The sequence below is a fragment of the Diorhabda carinulata genome, chromosome 3 (genome assembly GCF_026250575.1).
Source record: "Diorhabda carinulata isolate Delta chromosome 3, icDioCari1.1, whole genome shotgun sequence".
Classification (NCBI taxonomy): Eukaryota; Metazoa; Arthropoda; class Insecta; order Coleoptera; family Chrysomelidae; genus Diorhabda; species Diorhabda carinulata.
In genome coordinates, this window is record NC_079462.1 from 28,250,364 (window position 1) to 28,274,421 (window position 24,058).

The 24,058-nt window shown below is 31.7% G+C and overlaps 1 protein-coding gene across 2 annotated transcripts in view; it reads right to left on the reverse strand.

The window, feature by feature from the left end:
- Positions 1-4,224: 4,224 nt before the first annotated feature.
- The window catches only part of LOC130891634 (DNA-binding protein D-ETS-3), a 123,288-nt gene continuing 103,454 nt past the window's right edge, over positions 4,225-24,058 (reverse strand). For both annotated transcript variants that reach the window (XM_057796479.1, XM_057796480.1), the window contains 2 exons: positions 19,703-19,914; positions 4,225-10,797 (listed from right to left, as the gene is read on the reverse strand). In XM_057796479.1, coding sequence (XP_057652462.1) covers positions 10,649-10,797; positions 19,703-19,914 — 361 coding nt within the window. In that variant the 3' untranslated portion in view covers positions 4,225-10,648. The remainder of the gene's footprint in view (positions 10,798-19,702; positions 19,915-24,058) is intronic.

Here is a 24,058-nt window from a genome sequence, read left to right on the forward strand (position 1 = left end):
TGGTGTTTTAATTCGTAATAATAATAAAATTCGAAAAACAGGCAACACATTTTAAATATTTAAAAAATAATGAGTGATGCGATAATTTCTGTGGGGTGTATATTTGGAAAATATGTGTAGATAATTGACCATATATAGACATGGAACGTATGAGTTAGAGCTCTTTAATTCTTCAAACTAAGTCGACAGTCAGATCCGGGCAAATAAAAGGTGTGGACCAATTTTTTTAGTAATATTGAAGTTACAGAATTAATTAAAAAAAGATTCTTAATGTTTTTGGAAAAGATATGTAGATAATTGAACATATATAGACATGGAACGTATGTATAAACCTTAATTCTTTGACTTGTTGATTATTCAGTTTATTTAATTGAACGTATAAACTGAAGAATTACTCATAAATTGTGATTTAATTTTGGATAAAGAGCAAAAGATCTGATGCCATTCAATAAATGTTCAACACGTGTCAGTAATAATGAGAGAAAGAGAAAAAGTTCTTCGTAAACATCTCCTTTTGAAATATTTTCGTTTCTACCCTGCTACTCAGTTGAATAGTTTCACATGTTTCTTACATATTCTTTTAAATTTTTTTCAGAAAATTAAGTAATTAATTAATTGCAAAATTTTGCTTCTGTTTACTAAAAAAAGTTACAGCGATAATGAATATAAGTTTATTGTTGTTACAAGGAAATAATATGCTTTTGACATAATGTTTTTATTTGTAAAAACTTCTCCTACTATCTTTAATATTTTATTATAGATTTGGAAGGGAGCTGTAAGCATTCGGGCTTTGAATCGATTCTTATAGAACCTTTGCGGTGTGAATAAGTTCAAAGTGGAAAATATGGAAACGATTTTGATACTACTGCTTTGTAGTTATTTCCAATAATTATTGAAGAAAGAAATTGGAACTGACTGAAACCATAAAGTGTGATCGCCATCCTCATACCATTAAACCTTCACAGCTATGAAGACGGCTAAGAAAACTACACTTTTTATCATAAAAACAAAACGATGCCATTTCTGTTTATGACATATATGTTCGCATCCAAACCTTTCACAGTAGCATAAAATCTTTTTGAAAGCTGGACGCTTCGAAAAATGCATTTAACTGTGGTTATGTAAGACCTGTTGTCTATTTCATTTTTGAAGCAGAATCATTAGAGCCTGCGGCGGCTCTTAGAGTAGCTCTTCTGTTAGCTTCTGTTGACATGGTTTGTACTCTCTAAGACGTTTTTTCCGCAATGTTATTGTTTTCTCATAAAATTATTTACAACGTTCCGGTTCCGCCAAATTTTTGGTTGAAAGTTGAAAGTTGAAATTACTCACATAAGTTTTTGTATAATTTTCATTCGAAATATCTCTAGATTTGAGTACAAATAAAATCTACTTTTAGAGTATATATTGAAAAAAAAAAATAGAAAAAATTATGAACTTATTCACCTAAAGGGCAGTGTATACCAGAACAATCCTTTATTTCTTTGAAATATACTGATGATTTTGAATTTATGCCTACCCCGGCAACGACGAATGTTTCTCCCCTACATATTTAACAAATAATTTATGTATGTCATAAGATGAGGCGTGACTAATGTTTTGAAAGTCAATTTTGCATCATTAACTAGTTTTTGTATTGTGATTCGCCCTAAGCGACAATTTAGCTTAGAACACGTGATTTTTATTGTGTTACATGCTGAAACATGAAGAGGCCATTTATATTTTATTTTGCACTAGAATGACGGGAAATAGCGGAGTCATTGCTGGAGAAAAATTTAAATTGAGCACTTTAAAGAGAGATGGTACCGTAGAGAGCAACAAAATATTTTCTATTTCCGAATATTGACGATCTAGTATATGAAAATTCGGCTGAATCATAAGGTGAAGATGGTGAATCATAAGGCGAAACCCACGCAGCTAGGGGAAGAGCTACATTTTTAATAATGAATTCATTTATATGTTTGTATCCATTTCGATATGGCATTCTATATACTCCTCATTTTCTTATTCCTTATTTCAACTTAATGCTTAATCTCCACACATACTTAGCGACGGTAACGTGGAATTGCTTAGACACCTCTGAAATGATACGACTTTGCTTGAACAAAAGCAACAGTGACCTTTCTCTAAAAGATTTGTGACTTTTTTAATGATTTGCTTTGACACTGTTGGACGAAAGGCGGCTGTACAAAAAATATTCAGGGTCTGGCGAGTTGAAATTGACCATATCATTCATTAATCATTTTTACATAAAAGAGAGAATTGCAGATGTTCTAAGGTGAAATAAAATTCTTGAGACTCAGAACTGGCCTGGCTTATGCACCAATATAAGAAGTAGTTCACTGAGGTAAGCTACCAATTGATTTTTCATTTTCTAATTTGAAACTACTTCGAATGAATTGCTAAGCAGGTGCGGATGTCGGGGTCAGGCAAGGAGGGCGCGTATGATTATTTGGAAATCTAATCCATTTAAATTCATTTCTTTGTATGAAAAAATATATTTTTTATCATTTGAAAGATTTTACGCTCAAATATATTGTAATGTTTCTCTTATTCATTTCTACGAGGTTAATTAATAAATAGTGTCTCTTACATTCTCTTAATTTATTTAAATACCTTACACTACACTTAACTAATTTATATAATTCACTTATCACTATCACTTAACTAATTTAAATAATTTATTTAAATTTTTCGATTACTTTCTATATTTCGGTCTGTTCACTATGACGGTTTATTATAAACTAACTAAACTGCACTACACAAGCTCCTTATATATAAGTAAAAAAGCTCAAAAATTCTAGAAAAAAAAGAATCAAAACAAATAAATAGACCTTCCTAAAAATTAGTTCGAAAAAAACAATGTAAATAAACCACCTGCCATAATAAAAACTTATATAAAAACAGACATCAAAGGCGCCGAGCCTCTGCCGAATTTAAGACGGGAGACGAGTTCATAACAATATATAATACTGGTAAATAGAAATAGTTTAGCTTCCTGTAGTTTTTTGAGGTCAACTGACAGTCAAATATCTTCACCACCTCATTCATAGAATAACATCACTGAACACCCATCAGCTCAAATGCCGATACAATTTTCTAAGCCTCAACTCAGTCCTGTAGATGTTTTATATCGTTAGAACTAGTTTAATACTAGTTACTGTTAGCTTCAGTATCGAATTTGATGTTTTATCTTCGTCTTATACGTCTTATATATATAAAATACATGTAATTCGACTGCCGTTTCACGAATATTAAAGTACCATAAATAATGAAGAATCAAAGATACAAATTCTGTTACCTATAATGTACACCCACGTTAATTCGAGAGCTGCCTTCACTGCTTATTGAAGCGTTGTATGGTGGATGGCATATCAACACGACCTTTGACTGGTTAAAAATTAAATTGTACAGTAACAGTAGTGTAAGAGCGCATCATAATAATTCTCATTTTTCTGACGTTTTCCGAATTCTTGTAATGACTTTTAGTAAAAAACGTTTATGTACGATTCAAAGTTGATCGATTTAGGTCGAGTGCCGGGAAATTTTTTTGCAAAGTTCTAGAGAATGGATTTTTTTTGGAATATGTTCTCTGAATGTCAATCTAAGTGGGCGTCATGGGGCGTCAGCTGCCATCTTATATATCTCACGAACAGCGCATCACGTACGTTCAAGATAATAGTTTCTGGCATCTTTTTTATCTTAAATTTTTTTTTGTATAACGCATAGGCTTTTGATTATAGCGCTTCAAACTTTTTACAATATGGTTTTTGCTAAATATATAGTTAACGTCTCATTATAAATTAAGTATGGTGGTAACTGAATTTATGAACCTTTTTTTTGCTTAGGTTTGTTTTACGTTGGTCGAATGTCATAATAATTCACGATTCATTTGAAGATTGAGTTTCATAATTTCAAGCACAACATTATTATTCTTATAAACATCGCCGGATTTTGTATAGTCTTCAAGAACTTAGTTTTGGACTAAAACTCGGCCAATTTTGAATTTAACACACTAGAGTATGAAGCTTCATTGCTTTCTAATGTATTAAGTTGAATTTTGCACTTTTGTTGTCGAAACATCAAAATTCAATTCAACTTAAGCAACACTAAACACACTCAAATTATGAGAATGTTGGGACTATGTTCCACAATGTTCCACAAGTTTGTAAACCAAATAGATTCTTTATAGGACTAATAGGAAAAATTTTATAAATACGATAATAATTTTTGGTAATGGAGTATATTTTATAATAAATACACAACATTTATACATATCAATTACATCAGTAATTTTTGTGCGGCTCTGTAATAAAACGGCCTCTTTGACATAAATTTTTTCGACTAGTTTTATATCTATGATATTTTGGTGAACATTTATATCTCATCTAAAGTTTAATTTTTGGTTAGGCGTTTATAATAAGCCCTACAACATATAACTACAATTATCATTTATTATACATATTATGTACACATAGGGCTAATTTTTAGTTTGTTGTACTGAAAAAAAAACATTTTTCTATAAATTGTTTTGGATCTTGGTGATTGACGAAATTTAAACAATGTGATTTATCTGTATAATGAGTTTTAATACGAGGTCTGTCTATTAAATAACTAGACTGGTTACGGAAGAGGGTTTTATTATAAAAATGATTCTACATTCAAATGCTCCCCTTCAATATACTCCTCTTCCCTCGCCGTTTTTAGCTTTACCGCTTCCATCGACTCAAAGCAGGGTTCCTTTCTAGGCAGTTCTTTTTCTAACCTTTCAAGGACCCGTCGACGCAAGAGCTATTGCGTTAGATTTTTTAGCACCAACTTCGCTAAGACTTTTGTCATGTGTAATTACTCGTGTAAAATTTTTCTAACCGTTTTTTTATCGGTGTTTAGAGCCTCGGCAATCATCCGGATGCTCATTCGACGATCTATATGCACAATTTTGTTGATTTTTGTTAGTTGAAATAGTTATAGGGCGACCTGGGCGCTGGTCATCTTCAGTGCTCTCTCGATCCTCACTAAAGCGCTTACACTACTAAAAAGCATATCCACGAGATAGACAATTGCTCCATAGGCCTCTTGTAACAATTTATAGCACTCAGTCAGAGTTTTTTTTTCAATTTTTAACGATAAATTTGAGATTGATACGTTACTCCTGTTTTTCGGCACGAGAAAAAAACACGTCCGTTTCAAACCGATAATGCACAAATACTAGAATAGTGACGGAAACGTGTTTTGGGACGTACATAGACAAGATATCTACATACTCGTTTTTTACCCTACTCGTCTAGGGCGCCCTCTAGGCGCGCAGTCTTGTTATTTAATAGCCAGTCCTCGTATAGGCAAATGTGAGTTCTCAATGGTGTAATACAACGCCAGTTATAATTTGCTACCATTGTTACTTTTTTATTATTTTGGAACAATTTAATAGCCTGAAGCTAGGTCTTGATTTTCTATTTAATTATTAAGTGATTTTTCAGAAAAAATTGCAAATTGTTGCATAATGAATGAAAACAGAACGAATATGTTTTCACTATTAAAATTATAATATATTAAATACAATTGGATTTTTGTATATTTTACAAATTTCAAATACAAGGGATTATAAAAAAGGATAGAAGCCGCAACATTGGATAATTACATATAGTGGAAAAATTTTGTTTTTTCCTATTGGAGACTGACGATACTTGTCTTGCAGCTGAATTTTAGGTAGATAGTGAATGATTGAATTGAAGAATCGGTAATAGAGAAATTTATTCGCCTTATGGGTATATTGCTGCTTTTAAATCGGCCTATTAAGTTGAATATTCAAATCATAGATATTTCAAAAACTTTCCGGCATTAAAATACAATGTGTCATGACTCTAGCGTTTAAAGAAGATTAATTGTTCAAAGTGTGAAGTGTCTGATAATATTATTTTATATATTTATTCTTTCAATTATAATTATTTTTATTTCATTCTTCTAATTTTGTTCGTTACTCAATTATGATTAGAATATAGCCAGAATTGAAAACAAATAAAACCTACTTGTTTCTAGAACGTCTTGTTATTTTGGTTAAAAACCTTGTATGTCTGACTATAAAGTTTATAATTATATTCTTTAGTAGAAATCATTGTAAACAAGTCTTAATCAACTGTATTTATTGGTTAATCAAAGCTTAGTAATGGGTGTATGGCGCTACATATCGATTTTTTATCCCTCCTGTAAAATTAGTCAAAACTGACTTAGGAGGTTCTGAAAGTAAGTCGTCGATATGCCCTTTTGTATTTTATGTTTTGTTTAATGCCATTATTATATTTTTTTTCTACGTCCGTTATAATATTCACGTTTTATTTTTCATTCATTTGCATTCATAAAAAATGTAATTTCTGAATCGGTTAAAAAGGGCGAAAAAAGTACCGTAGCGGTTAATTTTTTCACACTTTTGCATTAAAAAAAGTGCCGAAACGTTAACGCAATTATAAAATTGTTTTATCAAAATAGTGGACTGTGAATGCTTCGTTTCTCCGATAAACTGTTACACTTTTATTTCTTTATATTCGTTCAAGAAAATCCGTTTTGTATCTAATTAAAAGGAGTGTAATATTATTATTATTATTGATGGAGAGTAACAGTGAAGAAAGTTTAAGCTGCACACAAGAAGATGGTGTCGAATCGGCAACTGCAGCGACTATGAATCTTCTTTCCGAGAAATCCAGGGAACAGTATTTAAAGGAATATAATTCTTTTATGGAGAGGCGTACTAAAAAAGGCATACACAGCTTTAAATAAAGAGTGTTACTAGCTTACTTTGAAACTAAATCCAAAATGTGGGAGGCTTTAACACTTTGGTCGACTTATTCAAAACTGAAAGGCACCCTAATGGTAAATAACAATGTAGACATCAGTAAATAGTCGAAACTCATTGCATATTTGAAAATCAGTTGGCTATAGACCCAAAAAATCTAAAACATTTGTCCGTGAAGAATTTAAGTTTCTGTTACAAGCTCCAGATGATCATAATCTCAAGCATAAGGTATAGCAGCAAAAAATTTTAATGTAAGCTTAGATATTCATTGTAACATCTTTCATAATCGCAATGGAAGGAGCTCTGCGGAGTGAGGAATTATATAAAATGAAGTGTAACGATATCAATAATACCGGAAATGTTTTAATTATTACAGTACCTGATATAAAAACTCATGTCTAACGTCGATTTACTGTTATTGGTGAAATATCTGACAATAGATTAAACTTGGTAAACATTTATAAAAATATAAAAACCAACGATCCACAAATGTCAGAACAGATAATTTCTTTTTTCCGTATAGAAACGGAAAATGCAATACACAAATTGTAGGTATCAATATCTTTTCAAAAATTCCCTCGCTTATCGCAACATATTTGAATTTACTTAATCCAAAAAACTACACTGGGCATACATTTCGACGATCTTCGGCCTCTCTATTAGTGGATTCCGATGGTGATATAATTCAACCAAAGAAGCAAGGTGGGTGGAAATCCAACACAGTTGCGGAGGGTTGTGAATAAAAAACAAAAAGGATTCCGCAGTGAGAATTTTAACGGAAACAACATTGTAAATACTAGTACTAATACAACTGTAGACGATGTTGTTTCTTTGAACTCGTTGCCAATTCAAGTACCAATAGTAATGTAACTTCTTCTTCACTTCGAATTAATAATGCTCACAGTTGTATTTCTAATATTACTTATACACAATAAAAATTGATAAAAGTTTTGTCGAATTTTTTAAGCCTACGGACGTAGAAAATTATTGTTAGTAAAGTAATTTTTTTCACTCGTAGGAATTGCTTTCCTATTCGTGAAAAAAAGTATTACTTTACTTACTTGTTGCATAAATCACTATTATTCGACTAGTAACCTTTTTTATCAACCCTCGAAGTAAACAAATAATATTCAAGAAAATCTTTTGGAAAAAGGATTAACGGAATGCTTATCAACTAATACGATCAAAAATACATCTATATATTGCAAATTTATAATACGTAGTTAAAATGTTATCACAGACTACCGATTATACGGTTGTTTGCCTTTTTACACACTTTTACTAAAATCTATTTACATTTAAAACATTGCACTGCTTTTACAACTACAACTTTTAAACTATACATATTTTAAATTCCTTTTAATGAAAATATGACTAGAATCGGATACTTTTAGAGCTATGTTCTAATATGCTCAAATTAGTTACATAGAGTTATAATCAACATTACTTGTTCTAAATTTCTGAAATGTCACCTTTGATATAATGGATCATGAAGTTAAATGAAGCTTTTTTTTTATAAACTGAAAGAAGTTCTAATGGGCTTATATTTATTATACTTATCATTATTTGATGTACACTTATTATTTTGCATTTTCGCCTTATATTTCCAAGTTTTTCGAGTTTATAAGATCGAATCTATATTTATGAAACTGCTCGTTTCAATGCAATTCATATATACGCTGGCTCATTATATGAGCATACTAAACTTTCTAATTGAATTGGAACAATTTTTTTACGAAAAGAATATGAATATAGCCAGAAAACTTTTTATGTATCTTATTCGTATCTATTTAAGGGATCTTTCGAAAAATAATTCAGAATTTACATGATATAGACTGGAAAAAAGATAATAAATTGAACAATAATAAAATTAGAAAATTTAAGAATAATCAAAAAATTTTCTTTCCCTCCAATACGCGGTTGGCTACTGAAATGCGTGTGCTTATTACTGTCCTCTTTGTGTTTATCGTCATTAGCATCATTGCTCTTTAATTTGACCAACTTCAAATCGAAGAAGTCGTAAGATTATATAAATGAGAATTTCAGATTTATGTCACGAATTTAGTAACTAAATTGAAGAGATACCTTTTTTATTATAGAAAACTGTTACTGAGCAATTCCTTCTATATCATGCTCTCTAAATATCACGTGGTACTGAGCTTTGCAAATTGTCAATGAAATTAAGAAACATTCAAGAAACTGTAAATTCTAAAATAAGTGAATAGTTACAAAAAGAATTTTTCATTTGACATAGATACGAAATAGAATTATATTCTCATAATTCTTGAAGTTTTCCAAACTAGTTTTTCATTTCTACCTCACTCACACGTGTGATCAAAACTGAAATGTTAGACAATCGAATATTTTTTCCTGATTAATTTTGGTTAGATCTCAATTAATTAAAATCACTATATCAATAAATACAGTTACTTTGCTATTAAAAATATGACTACTCCAAACATACTGGTACCAGTACTTATGTTATTAGACCAGAGTCGATAATTTTTGAAACCAAAAATAATAATAGTAGTATGAAACACAATGCAAAAGGAGGAGAATACGATAAAAATAGAAGGAAAAATAATTTATGAGCGAACTGAGGTCGGGAAGGAAAAGGGGGTAAGTTTTTAATGGTAAAAAACGGTTTATCTTGATTTCTGTCAAAACTACAAGTCCTATAGAAAAAAGTCAAAAGATAAAATTGTAGGTAATAAGTAGATCTATAATATTTGTATCAAAACTTTTTATACTTAACCTCAAAATTTATGTGAAAAATTCAAAAAACCGAAATTTTTATTTTTATCTTCTTCACGAAATTTTGTGAAAAGTTACCTTTTTATGTTCCATATATAGTGTAATTCATATGATACGAAATATTTATTTTTAAACTTAATATCGAAAAAACATCTTAATTTTCAATCGAAAATTCTCTTGTCTCTTTAAAAAGTCGGTGAGATTTTTGTTCGTTGAAATGTCTACTTCCTGATGGTGAATTTTCTCAGAAAAAGCAAAAGGTAAGACGAAAAAAACCCACATCCGAATTTTTTTTAGTTTTTACGTACAATTTTTAGTTATTTTTTGAATTTTTCTACTCTAATTACACGAAAAATGTTAGATTCCATGTTACCTAGATAAACAATAGTCTAAAAATTTAATAAATATCTAAAAATTGTGCATAATGATTAAAAAAAATCGGATGCGAGTTTTTTCGTTTTATTTTTTGCCATTTCTGGGTAAGTTTACCATGACCTTGGTAATATTGTTTTATATAAACCGTTTTTTATTCTTAAAAACTCACCCCCTTTTCCTTCCCGACCCCAGATCGCCTGTTAATTATTTTTCCTTCTATTTTTTTCATATTCTTCTCATTTCTCAATAGGTTTCACCATTCTATTGTTTTTCCACTTTTTATTTTTTTTAAGGCTTCTACCCTGGTCTATATCTCAATATAGACGTTCTGATCAATAGATTATTCCAATGCCAATGGATCGAATAAGATATAAATTATAAGAATTGTTTATTGACCCCCAAAATTTCAAATCAACATGTCAACAACAAAAAAAAATATCAAAACGAGCTTTGCTAAAAGTCCATTTAACTCCAATGAATCCATCTCACATTGAAAGTATCTCATTCCTTTGGAGTTTATTTGAATGAACGATGAATCTAAACATCTAATACAACTTATTGCTTGAAACGAAAAACCTCAATGTAGTTAAAAAAAAACTTGATTCATATATGCTTAAATTTCGTAAATTCGATTTGATTCTAAATGTTGTCAAAGTAACGTATATCAGGCATTTTTCCATCCTACATAGTCAGTTTCTTTGTCCAGTCTGATCCTGACGAAGAGCTCGAAGCAGGTCATGCGTAATGCGGATATGAGCCTAGAGGAGGCGCTCCTAGATGTGGTCCTGCATGATGGCTTATCGAATGCGTGCTAGCTGCTATGTTCGAGTATAAATTTGCACTTGGATTACTCCAATATGAACCCGGGGATGGAAATATGGAAGCTGAAACAAAAATTTATGTAAATGATAGAAATAATGACAATAATTTTGAATACCTGTAGAAATAGTTCGTCAATATATTTTAAAAGTTATGATCAGTTATAATTGGTTCGATACTACTGTAAATAATTTGATTAATTAGAAGTTATATGGTTGTCTTTAAGAAGAAGAAAGTTATGAAGCAGTTGATGACACTGAGGAGGAAGCAGATTTATTTGTTAGTTTATAACAGTGACATAATGAATTTTAAAACGATTCCCACTTACAAGTACGACATTATTTAAGAAGGCGGTGTGTCGCTTATCTTAAAATTTCCATCGTCACCTCAATATTAATCTCTTGCAAGTCACTTTTATTTATTAAATTTTATTAGATTGGTTTCGTTTTTTCGAAACATGGAATTATATTTCTTTAAATAAAGACCGCAATATCCAATTTCTGTTACTACTACTTCGGCTATGTTATTAATATATAGGTTTAAGATAAATATTCACAAGAAGGGTAATTCCAATAGAATAACACGCGGAGTGTAGAGCTGAGCAAATACGAAAGTGTAACGTCTCGTCACACTTTGTCATCTGCAACAACTTAGCATACCATTTAGGCTTTTGTAAATATGGCTCGTGACTGTGATTCAGGGGCATTTCCTAATTGATATTCAAAATTTGCCTCGCACAGAAACGGATCCGCATAAAAAAATAGTGGAAACTGATTGAAAAAAAGAAGAAAATAACTAATTCATAATATTTGATAAAACTAAATTGATGTAACTAATTTAAAAATAATAAACAGCTGTGAAAAATCAAAAAATGTATTCTTTTTAAATAATTGAAAAGTGATTAAATTATTACTTCGAGTCGGGAAATTATACAAGCGCATAACATCACAAGGCCAAAAAAGTAACTTCACCAAATTGAAATTCATAGTTATTTACGTAAAGTTATGAAAAGAGACATATCGTTGAACAAGCACAACCTAACTAATAACCACCCTATCTCCAACCCTTCCCTTGATAATGGCTCCAAACGTCGAAAATTTTCAAAATTCCAACTCGGTTTAACTGATGATAAATTTCCTACATGCAGTATTCTTAATATGTTAAGCTCCATGACTTAATCCACATTTTCTGTTCCTTGAACTGTATTCTAGGATGCTTCAGAGCAATTTCATCTCCTGTTTTCAGCTCTTTTTTCCATAGTGTATGTCAATATTTGTCTAGCACATGTTTCTATAGCTTTTTCCACCAAAGCAAGTTTTTATCTCATTGGTTCTTATGAGATGATTTTTGTGATTGATATCTGCATGTTGCGAAATTGAGCTTTTGAAGGAAATGACCAAAGCCAGAATGCCATTGGCATAACAAAAATTTATATCACATCTATTTATGAATATTCTCTTTTGGTGTTGACATAGTTCATTATTTGACCTACTATTAGATTGAAGAGTTGGTGTCTAACTAGTCTCCTCGTCGGATTCACGTTCTTGGTTTTCTTGTCTCCGAATTTGACTAATTTTTGATTAGATGCATTATGACATCTATTGCAGTTTTTGGTATCTGCTATGTCACGTAGTCTCACACCATTAAATGCTTTGATGAGGTCTTGAAGCACATGCCAGATTTCCAAATTCATCATTTTCGATTTTTGGTTGTCCTCTTATTATGTCTGCTAATTATGGCTTCTACATTATGCTTTAATTTACTGAATTTAGGAATCTTAAACACTTTATGATTATCAATGATGAGTATAGAGAGATAGAGAAAATTTTTAAAATTTTATGGACAAATCTACATAATTTTATATCACATAATATCTTACATCAAACATTGAACTATGCCAGTCTCTATAGTCTACAATGATTTGCAGAATTCAGCCGCAGAATAATAAAATCTTTCAAGCAAAAAAGCCTTTGTCAAAACTCGTAACTTTTCAAAAGTTTTTGCCATTTTTATTTCAGAAGGTAACTGATGAATAATTTTTTCGCACTGAAGATAATGGAATTTTTCATCAGATCAGAAGTAGATACAGTGAAGTAAATGTTCAGCTTCTTTCTTCTAGTACGGTAGGTTTGCATGGGTTGAGTTGTAGAAGTGTTTGCGAACCAAAAAAACAAATTCTAAAATGAAGAGAGCGGGGAGAGATAGAATTTTGTGTTCTTTAAAATAAGTTGTTAAAGCTGTACGAGAATCGAGCCGTTCAGATACAGATTTAATGGAAAATCAAACAGAAGTTAATTTTTTTGTCAAGTTTTCTATATGTACAGACCATTGAAAGGCACCGTCAATATGTAGACCAAGAAATTTGATCGAATTTGAGTTCTAGAGGTTTTAAAGCTCATTTATAGGATAAATGTTTTCTCAGTGTTTAAACAGACTTTTTGCGTCAGACCAGGACTTAATAGTTTTTAGATTGCACATGGTCGAATGTAGAGCTTGTATATCGCGACCAATCCAGGTTTCACTGGTGTCATCCGCGAATAAAGTGAATTGATCATTGATCCATAGGTTTGTGAGATAATTTTTGAAAATCACAATATAGCAATATAATTAAATTCCGAAGCAAAAAAGACTATTGGTTCATGTAGGTTTTTAATTTTCCTGTTTCCAGGAGTAACAATGTATTGAACGTAATAGATGAGATTACTTTCATGAGGTTCGTTTCCAACCCATCAAAAAACCGTCCTCGGTACGGTTACGATTCTGCGCAATAGAAATTACATGCTCACACCGAGCAGTTACCATTATACGTGAGATTCTGTTTTATGTTCTAAATGACTTAGGTATTGATTGAGAACCGTTTCTGGAACGCTCTATTCGATATTTGGCTGATAGCAAGTACTCTTATAAAAACCGGGCATAGCTGGAGATTGCGCAGAAAATATCTATAAACGCTTCCGATAACCGTTCCAAGTCCGGTACCGACTAGCAGGTTGGAACAAACCTATGAATATCTTAAATTTTCTAGAAACATGGATCTTTTCGAATTTCGTAATGTTTAAAAACATTTATTTGTTAAATTGCGTGGATGTAAAAACATGTTTCCATTTTTGTAGGTAACAAGGGTGAATCAAATCAAATTCTAGTGATAAAATAGTCCGTTCCTGTGCAGTTTTCTTTAGCATCACAACGTCGCGCTGACTCTCATGGTAAAGTGCGAGAAGTGAAAAGACAAAGTTTCCATTCTATCGGCGTAGCGACGCATTAAATGGAACACCCCATAAATTTTAGCAAATTGCCTATTCGCGATGACAACGCAAATGAATTGCATTAAAGCACTCATAAATCCAGTGTGCCGTGATGTGTTACTGTTCATCTACAATAAATGATGGGTCGATGGATGAAAACAAAGATATCGATGGGAGCTTCTAATGTAAAGACGAATATCGCAAATGAATTTTAATGCTGATGCTAGACGTACACGACATTTGCACTATAGACTCGAGCAAAACTCAAATACGTGTGTGCATTGTGGATGTGTTATTAAAAATTATGCCGTTCTCATTGAATTTGCAACGTTTAATATTTCGCTAGGCCACTCCTATCCATATCGAAGATCAAATAAATTTGTAGAACTGAATAATGTAATTTAATCTACAAGGTACATATGTAGAATATTATTTAAAGACAGAAATACCGAATAAAATAGAGTGAATACTAGTAGTGTTAATAGTAAGTTCGCCTGTAGACGTCCAGAACTTCAATTTATTGGGCCTCATTTCTATGAAGAAGTTCAAGTCTTTGAATCAGCTACCAAGGCACGTCTTTCCCGAACAGTACAACCTACAGTAGTTCAAGATCAATACCCACAGGTATCTCCACATGGAACGCACTACTCCAATTACTCGACTCTTGTGCTTATTTCTTACATAAAAAAAATAGTTTCAATGCAGTTCGTACGTTAAATTATAGTGTAAGAAGAACCGCATAAAGTTAACCTATAAGAAATAGTAAGAAGTGGTTAAGATGAGAATTACAAATTAATATAGTTAGATTTTATAGATTTTAATCCATATCCATATCCTATTACGATTATACTTTTTAATCATTTTGGGAAGCAATGATATTCGGACTCCTTGCCGTAGTCATCAAGACCATGATTAAAAAATGAAGAAAATTCAAAATGGAAACAACATGTTCGTGAAAATGATATAAGCAAAATTTCAAAAAGTATTCACAATTACAGGTACATATTAGGATTTTCTTTGACTGCCATGCTAATTTTTTGTTACATTCCTACAAGGAAAATGCATAGTTAAAACATTCGAATATACAAATTTGGACAAGCAAATTAATTTTTAGAGTTTTTCAATCCTGATATATAATTTTTATTCAAACAAATTTTCATTTAAAATGAGGAACATCACATTCGAAATAATTTTCTAACAAAAATCTTGTCCAAGTAACCGCCATTTCACCGCTGGTATTCCTGAAACGCCCTTAGATTCTCGAGAACTTTTTTATCGTCGTGTACGTTATCCATTTCAAAACAAACTTTTTCGTTTACATGGAGTAAAGTTCATGATTTATTCACGTAGACTGGAGTTTTAAGAAAATCCCTCAAAAAGAAATCAGCTGAAGGTAGGACCATGTATTCGGGCAGGCCATTAAATAACTTATCTGTGCGAGATCAATTTGTTAGGAACATTTGTTTAACTTAATACATGTTCTGTTATTGTAACCTTTGAAATGATGTGACTTTGGTTCGTAGCATTCTCTCATATTATGCAGACTCAACATTGATATCTAACAAAATCCAGTGATATCCACTCTGCCCGCATTTTCGATATTCAAAATTAAACTGAGTGATAGTGATAGTCGTAAGTCGTATGTGCTTTTACTTTAACATCTATCCCAAAATATGTTTTCAGTTCTATAATGACCAAACTCACAATCACGATTAAGAGAACAATCCTGGTTGATGAGAAAATTCCTAGATATTCCCAAAGAATGTGCTTGATCAGCGAATAAAACGTGAAAACTAAGAAATAATAAGCTGATGTATGAGAGGAGGTACTTTATCGAGGGGCAAAGAAACAGAGATGGAAAAACTGGAAAATGAATATTAGGTTAGGTTAGGTTAGGTTAGGTTAGGTTAGGTTAGATTAGGTTGATGGAAATTTTCAGAAAGAAATAAGATCATAATATTAGGAAACAAAAAAGCGAAGAGGATATCAAACAATAAACAGGTAAAATGAAACAAAGGTCAATGATGCGGCAAGCAAGTGGAGTAATGAAAAGATGGAATGGAACAGGAGATACAGAGATTTTGCAATTATATATGGAAGAATGTGGCAATGAAAAATAAACCTCAAACGAAGACGATGTAAAAACCATAATAGCGGACCAGAAGAACAACAAGAAGACAGAAAAAATAAACTCATGGCAAAAAGTATAAAATAAGACTAAGGAGGACAACAGTTACAGGAAAAGATAAATTAACTCATTCGAATCATACAAGAGAAAGCACTAATATGTACGATCTGAAAAAAAGTGCGAAAATTACCTTGCGCAAATTTAATTGTTATTTATGCAACAAGTGCAAAATGTAAGTGTTTATTGGGACGTGGCAGAGTTTGATAACACGTCGAGTGCATTAAACACTTTTTGTACAAGTTGTATAAAATAGTTTTTCTACGTTCATGAAAAAAAATTAATTTTTGATTGACATTTCTAGAACTGCAGAGCTGCATCATCCAAATCATAGTAGTCGTGATCGCGTATGTTTGAGGCATTTACGTTTGTGTTCATAAATTGTAATCATATGGCATTTTAGAAAAACATGCATTTTCCAGTAATTTCGTTATTCAGTACATAATAAATAAGATTGATAATAAAATAAAATCCGCAATTCTTTGAAACGTTACAATCTCACAAAAAAAGGACTAAATATTACGCTCATTTGAATGTTTATATTTGTCTTGAACACCAAACGACTGTACTATAATGACAGAAGAGTGCAATAAAGATCCAATTTTTCCATTAATTATAGTTCAATAAAGTTGTGTTTATTACATGAACGTAGAAAAATAAAATTACAGCATTGGATACTTCTTACAAAGTAATAACGAAAATAATGAATAAGAGAAAAAATAAATGCAAGGATAAAGCTAGGGAAACATCAAGTTTTAGAACTAATTGAGCAGTTAAGTTGGAACCGTTAGCGATATACATACTGAATATACTGTTTACACCACCACTTGAATAAACGCTAACAATTACACTGTCTGACGCGCGTTTCGATAACCAAGTTATCGTCTTCAGAGACTGAAGGTAAATAGGATAAACTTGGTTATCGAAACGCGTCAGACAGTGTAATTGTGAGTGTTGATGTAGTGGTGGTGTAAACAGTATATTCAGTATAATTGAGCAGTGAGAAATGTTTTCTTCCTTAAAGTAATACAAAGCACTGTAACTGTATTCATGCATGTTCGTAGACTTCAGGAACATGACATAATAAGTAAGAACAGCGCGTAGGAAGTTCTAAGAAAACTAGGAATATTGGTCAGAGGTTGAATTGATTAGTGAAAAGAGTAAGAGAAAGAATACTGAGAAAGAGATGGCCTGACTCTATGGAGATTCTAAAAAATGGTATCATCCAAAAAACAAACAAAATGTATTTCTGTAAATTTTCTTTGTTTATTTGTTCCAGGAAATTTATGACCCAAAATCAAGCATGCGCTGTTTCTAGATTTATCTAATTGTCGAAAATAGTTGCAAGATGTTGAATCAGTGAAAAGTGAGTGAATTTTTTGAGAAAAATATTCCCATATATTATGCATTGGATAACACTTTTTCGTGTTACAGATAAACTCATATTAATTTTACTTTTAACATCTATAAGTAACAATATACCAGGCAAAGAAAAAAAAAAAGAATAAGCGTCAGCCAAAAAAATCCCGAGAAAATGTGTATTACAACTAAATTGGACTATTATTTCTGATAAAACATTTTTATTTTTGTCTGGACTATTTTTATTGTGGAGCTATTCTGTAAAAACAATTCCCTCTACGATTCGCTTTTTATTTCAGTAAATTAAAAGGAAATTACTAATAAAAGGGCGAATAATGAATAATTATGAGTTTGCCGAGGTTTTTTCGGAATGAAATTTCTAGGTCCGTAGTTAACACTAACCCCAACTGGATAATAACACTTGCGTCCCCTTAATGACGTAATGCCTTGATTGTGCATTGTTTCTCCCTACGGAGAGAGTGGATATTACCCGTCATTTAATCGGGCCCTCCCAAATAAGGATATTGTTAACAAACTACCCTGATGTCTGAGCTGACTGCCGCCAAATGCGGATTTCATTGTGTCTTTTTGGCGATAATAATGGATATTTTGTAGTTTCGGCGACTGTTATGTGCGACCACTAGCTTTCTTGGGACAGATTTTATTAACTCAAATTATGTACATATATGGTTTTGTTTCCAAAAAAACGCTTGGTTTCTTTGTTTATGTAATTAACAGTAATGTTTCGGAATACTGTTAAAACAATATAAAAGTTAATTACATTTTGTTCTATGACGTCGGATATATATATAGAGGTTGTAAGATAAATTAAAACCATAATTTGTAAGATCAATTGGGAAACGGCAAACGTTACGACACTGTTTTGATTTGTAATTTTTTTTATATATATTCTTAACAGGTTTTATTACTTTTACCTATATGTTTGTACTCGATTTTGCTGACTTTGAGAGTTAAGATTTGATTTAAATTTTGCATACTTGTCAAAGACTGGCGGCAATTTAATAATGATATTAAAATGTACAATTATTCTTATTAGAATCACCAGGATTCATGAATATCTTTTTGCAATTCTTGCAGACGAGAAAAAACTATAGACCTAGTCATCTACGTAGACACGCAGTTCCAGATTTAGAAAATCGAGATGTAACTATCAACATATCTATACATATTGAAGACAGATTGAACTGAAAAGCAAACAATAAAATACAGTTTAAAAACACAGAGAAACACTCTTTTAGAGTAAGTTATGGTGAAAATAATATATAATATAAATAATAAGAAATTATAGTTTATGAAAATTGAAAAAACATAAAATACTCTTTTAGCAATAAGTAATCAGACTAAAAAATGAGAAATAATTGTTTACAAGTGAAAAGTCAGCATTATAAAAGCGTGACATGCTTCATAAGACATTTTTAAACTTATCCTGTGTTTCTGGTAGGTATTTCGATTTTTAAATTGATTCCAATCATAACCTAATGAATCGGTTTATAAAAAAATCAAGGTCTTAAATCTCGTTTTCTAAAAAATCGAATTTTTTCATGTTTTTATTTACTAAAATTTACTAAAAACAGAAAAGATACCATAATAAACTGTCTTTGGTATCTCTTATCAGTAAAATCAGAGATTTTTTAGTTCAAGTAATTTGATAATAACAATTATTTTCAATAACATATCAGGTTTACAAAAAGACATTTATTTTTTAAATGTATTCGTAACATTAAGAAGCATTAAAAAATCGAATGCCGATTTTCAAGGGTGAAATATCGATTCACTGAATCGATTCAGTACAACATATCGATTTGAAAAATCGATTAATTTAGATTGAGAAATCGATACTTTGATTAAACGATTTCAAATCGCTATCACTAGTTTCGGAAACCAAAATTTCGTTAGCACCATTTTTAGTGTACAAATAGAGAACAAAGAAAAGTAAGACCTTATTTGTAATGAAAATCATTAATGGAAAAATAATTCTGACGACCAGGAATAGGAATCGAGTTCGGATATATTGATTAGGTGCTAGAAGTTTTACCATCAACATAGCCTAAAGACACATGCCGCATTTATATTCAAGTTACCTACATAAGAGACTCACCGAGAAACACTACATTACAACAAATTTTTAGTTCATTTGTCATGGAAAAAAATTGTACTAACCTGCTGAACTGGGTATCGTAGCGTGCGGACTCATGAAACTGCCCAACTTCGCGCTGTGATGATATGAACTCATAAATAGTTCACTTTGGTATTTATAACTGCTGGGATCACTAGTGGCTGGTTGAGTAGCAGCAGCTAAGCCTTGAAAATCAAATTTGTACGCATACCGCTTACCATGGACTTTGGTCATTATGTTCTTATCATAATAATATCTGGAACAAATATAAATATTTATTGTCCAAAGTATTTATGAATCTGAGTCTGTTAATATTTCCCAGTCGAAAGATGAGCTAAGAAAACAATAAGTTCGGATAGAAATTTTTAAATTGTCTTTCTTGAATTTTCATAGATTCGATTAGTATTTGTTAGAAGAGCTGATTCTATGATTTATAAATTGTTGAGAAATTTTGTATCTACAAATATAAATATGGAATCGATTTGTTCTACATTGAGTGCATGCATATCATATACTAAACGTGTAAATGTTCTAGGTAAGTAAGTGTTCTTTCTCTTTTCAAGATTCAGGGTAAAAGCCTGATGGTCGAACGCTGGCACTATGAACTTGAAATGAAGAGCGGAATGAGCTGGTGCTTTTTTTTGATAACGTTAGCCTCCTTTATCGAATCCTACAGTTTCAGCAATTGCACGATATTCAACCCACGGCCAGATCGTATCGGATTTGTTCAATATTATCATTAGTTGTTGATGTGAATGAAGTTGCTATAATAGTGGAAATCATCTTGAGCGTCTTCAAGCTACTTAAATCATCCAAAAACTATTATTATACAGTTTTTCTATAAACTATGAGTTTGAATTGAAGTTTCAAGTGAAATTTCACAACAATCTGTTGTTTTACTGTCCCATTTAACAATTTTTCGGCAAACCAAAAAAACTCGGATGCGAATAAAGGCTACGGTTATACTGATTTGTTAACAGTATCAAAAGGTACTGTACCAAAATTTACACGGTATTAGCTATTAGACTTCTGCTCAAAAACAACTAAAATATCTGCCTATACAGTCACATGTATCAATAACTATCACAGAAATTATTTGTACTGTAAGTTTTTAATTAGTGAAGGAAAGTCCTAAATAACAATAAAGTAGATTTTTTCACGGAAGGAAGCCCCAATTTAATTTGGGAAAGTCTTGTTTCTCAAATTTGTGATGTAACTAACGGTACTCTGGATATTTTTCACTGAAGAAGACTCATACCTCACTGTAACGTCGCATTTTATCTATGAATCTATTCTAACTGCTTAGACTCACCCGTTTTTAATACAAACGGATTCAGAATTTGAAAATATTCTACTGATATTAAGTTTTACTATTACTGGTAGTGGTAGGTCGGGGAAATAACTTTTTATATGGGATCATAAGATATAGTTCGACTGCGAGAGCAAGAAATATCTTAATATTTTATATCATTTTGAGGCTAATACCATTAGTTTCAAAATTTTACTAGGAAAAATATATTTTTCTGTTTATTTTTTTTTGCCAGTCACTAGTGATTGCAAGGGTGTCGCCTGTGTTGATTTTTTGCTCACGAGTTCATGTGTGTAATAAATTTCTTCGTATAAAACAATTCGTATTGCGATACTTTTATATCTACTGTTATTGTCTATAACTTTATTTGAACGATTTCGTCGACAAAATAATGGGTAAATTATTTAATATCGCTCCAGGGGACTCAAACACAATCACGAAAATAATTTTCCATTATCGAAACAATCACGACTCAAAATGACAAAAAAACTGTTCTGTAAATGCATTAGCTGTTATCGGTCGCTAATTGCTACAAATGAACACAGCAATGCGATTACTCCACCCTGAATGAGGTCCATTCCCCGACAAACTAACGATTCCCAGTCGATCAGTTCGACGAACCAACCATATTTCTAATACAAATCGACGATCAAACGTTTGGGTAAATGTAATATGACAAATGCTATTTGCTCCTGCACCCATCTAAAATAGACATTTTTTGTTTCGGTCAAATGTACAAGATTGCAATAGTAATTCATAGAGTGATTGGATCCATTTTAGCTAGTGAAAATTGTACGGGAAAAATGAAAATTGAGCAGACGTTTATAGAATACGTTATTTTTTTCCTAAAACACATTTGTCGTATAAACGAAATTTATGAAACTAATCACAAACATCTATATTCAATATGAATATAAAATTTTTCCACACTTTCCACACTTTTTTCGAAACATGTCGAATGTGGCAACCTTAGGCTCCGGATAGCTTACACTATAGACGGATGTGGTTCACAGGAATTTATTTATAGGAAGTTTGTACTTAGGAGCTTTTGCCCAAAGTCTGTACACCAGAAGGTAGACCTACATTGTACTACTGTACTCTATTGTACGTAGCTCCAGAAGTACCTGGTCCAACAAAGAAAATTAAAAAATTTTGGAAAAAATATATTTATTTATCAACGTTATCTCCTTTTAGCTCCATACACTTTTCCCAGCTATGTTCAAAATAAGTTCGATACTCTTTTTATAATAAGAATCGTTAAGTTCCTTAAAATAGCCATTAATTCCTGACATGACCTCTCCATTGTTGGAAAATCTTTGGTCACCGAGCCATTTATTCAAAATTGGGAAGAGAAAATAATCCAAGGGGCTAAATTTGGCAATGGGGTGCATGGTGTAGCAATTCAAACTTTAATTATTTATTTTAGGCTATTGCAATAACAGATGTGTGAGTTGTGCCAAATGCGGCCGTTTTTGCTTGATTTCTTTGCTCAAACGTTGTAATAAGTTCGCAAAAGAGTCGCCGTTGATAATTTTTCCGTTTTCAACATAGTCGACCTTACATGTAGATAGAACGGTCTGGTTCTCCTTTTTCAGTCCATTGTTTCTATTGTTATTTTGTTTTGGACTTGAAGTGATAAACCGACGTTGTTTCATTCATGGTTATTAAGTTCCATTAAACAGTTCTTCCTCAATATTTATGGATGTTTCCTCGTTCTTTCGCTTTAATTTTCAATAGTATTTCCTATCTCAAATGTGATTTCAGCTAATGCGATATTAGGGGAATAATGAAATAATATTATATTATGGTATTATCCAATAAGCGAATAATAACCATTATTCGCGAATATAATACTATACTTTATCTACAACAAAATATTATCAATTTTTGTCCATTACAACCACAAATTTTCCTCCTTCCAACTTGTTATTTATGTTATCGTTCATATAACATCTGGCAACTACACTCGATTTCCTCCATTTTTTTTCTCAGATACATCCCACCCATAACAATAATGATCGACGAAATAAATGACCCGTATAAAGTTCTTCATTTGGCAAAAATACTGTCATCACTTATCAATATTCTTTTAGTTCGGAAAGCTCTTTTTTCCTTGAATGTACTGACTCAGAGATGTAGAGACATGAATTCTGATGTATTTGCATGCCTTATTGACTATGAAAAAGCTTTTGACAGTGTCTCACACCAAAAAATGATCAACTTCCTAAAATCAACCGGGATCGACGCACAAGATCTAAAGATCATAACCGGACTTTAGTGGCACCAAACAGCAACAGTCAAAGTCGAAGGGTCCACATCAAAAGAGGCGTGCGACACTTCTGGTAAATCGCAACCTCAGCCTGGAACTCCGGACCAGAATGCTTCGCTATTACATCTTTCCTGTTCTTCGGTACGGATGCGAAAGTTGGACCACAGAAAAGAAAACACCTACATGCGAATACTGCGGATATATTGGACGGAATATAAGACACACGTAGAGGTCCTACAGCAAATGGGTAAACATGAAGAACTTCTCACGCTTGATAATAGGAAGGAAGATCGAAGGAAAATGGTCGGTCGGCTGTAAGCAAAATTCATGGCTGAAATACTTGGCAGATGGCTGAGACAGACATCTACAGATATTTTCAGAGCTGCGGTTTCTCGTGGGATAATAGCCCCATAGTAATCCAGGATTTTTGTCATAGTTGTAGATCAACAAGTGTTATAAGTTAAATTCTAAATAAATATTTGGTGTTAGTAGAGGAATCCTTCACCAAAATTTAATATTAGATATTGTTATCATTATGTTAATTAGCAGAAACAGTAATGTAGCACCTAAATCGAAATAGATACAGTGAAAGAATAGTTTATACTGAAAAAATATTTCTTATATAGTTCATAGCATATGATTTGTTCTGAAAAGGGCATTAGAGTGAATTCGGGGCGCATCCGCCCAAATATAGACTATTGAATAGTTAAATTTAGACGATATTCCTCGATACTGAGACAGTTTTATTCTTTGAACAGGTAGCTTATTTATTATATTCAGGAAATCAGTGAAAACAAACTAAAATCGAGTCAAGAAAATTCT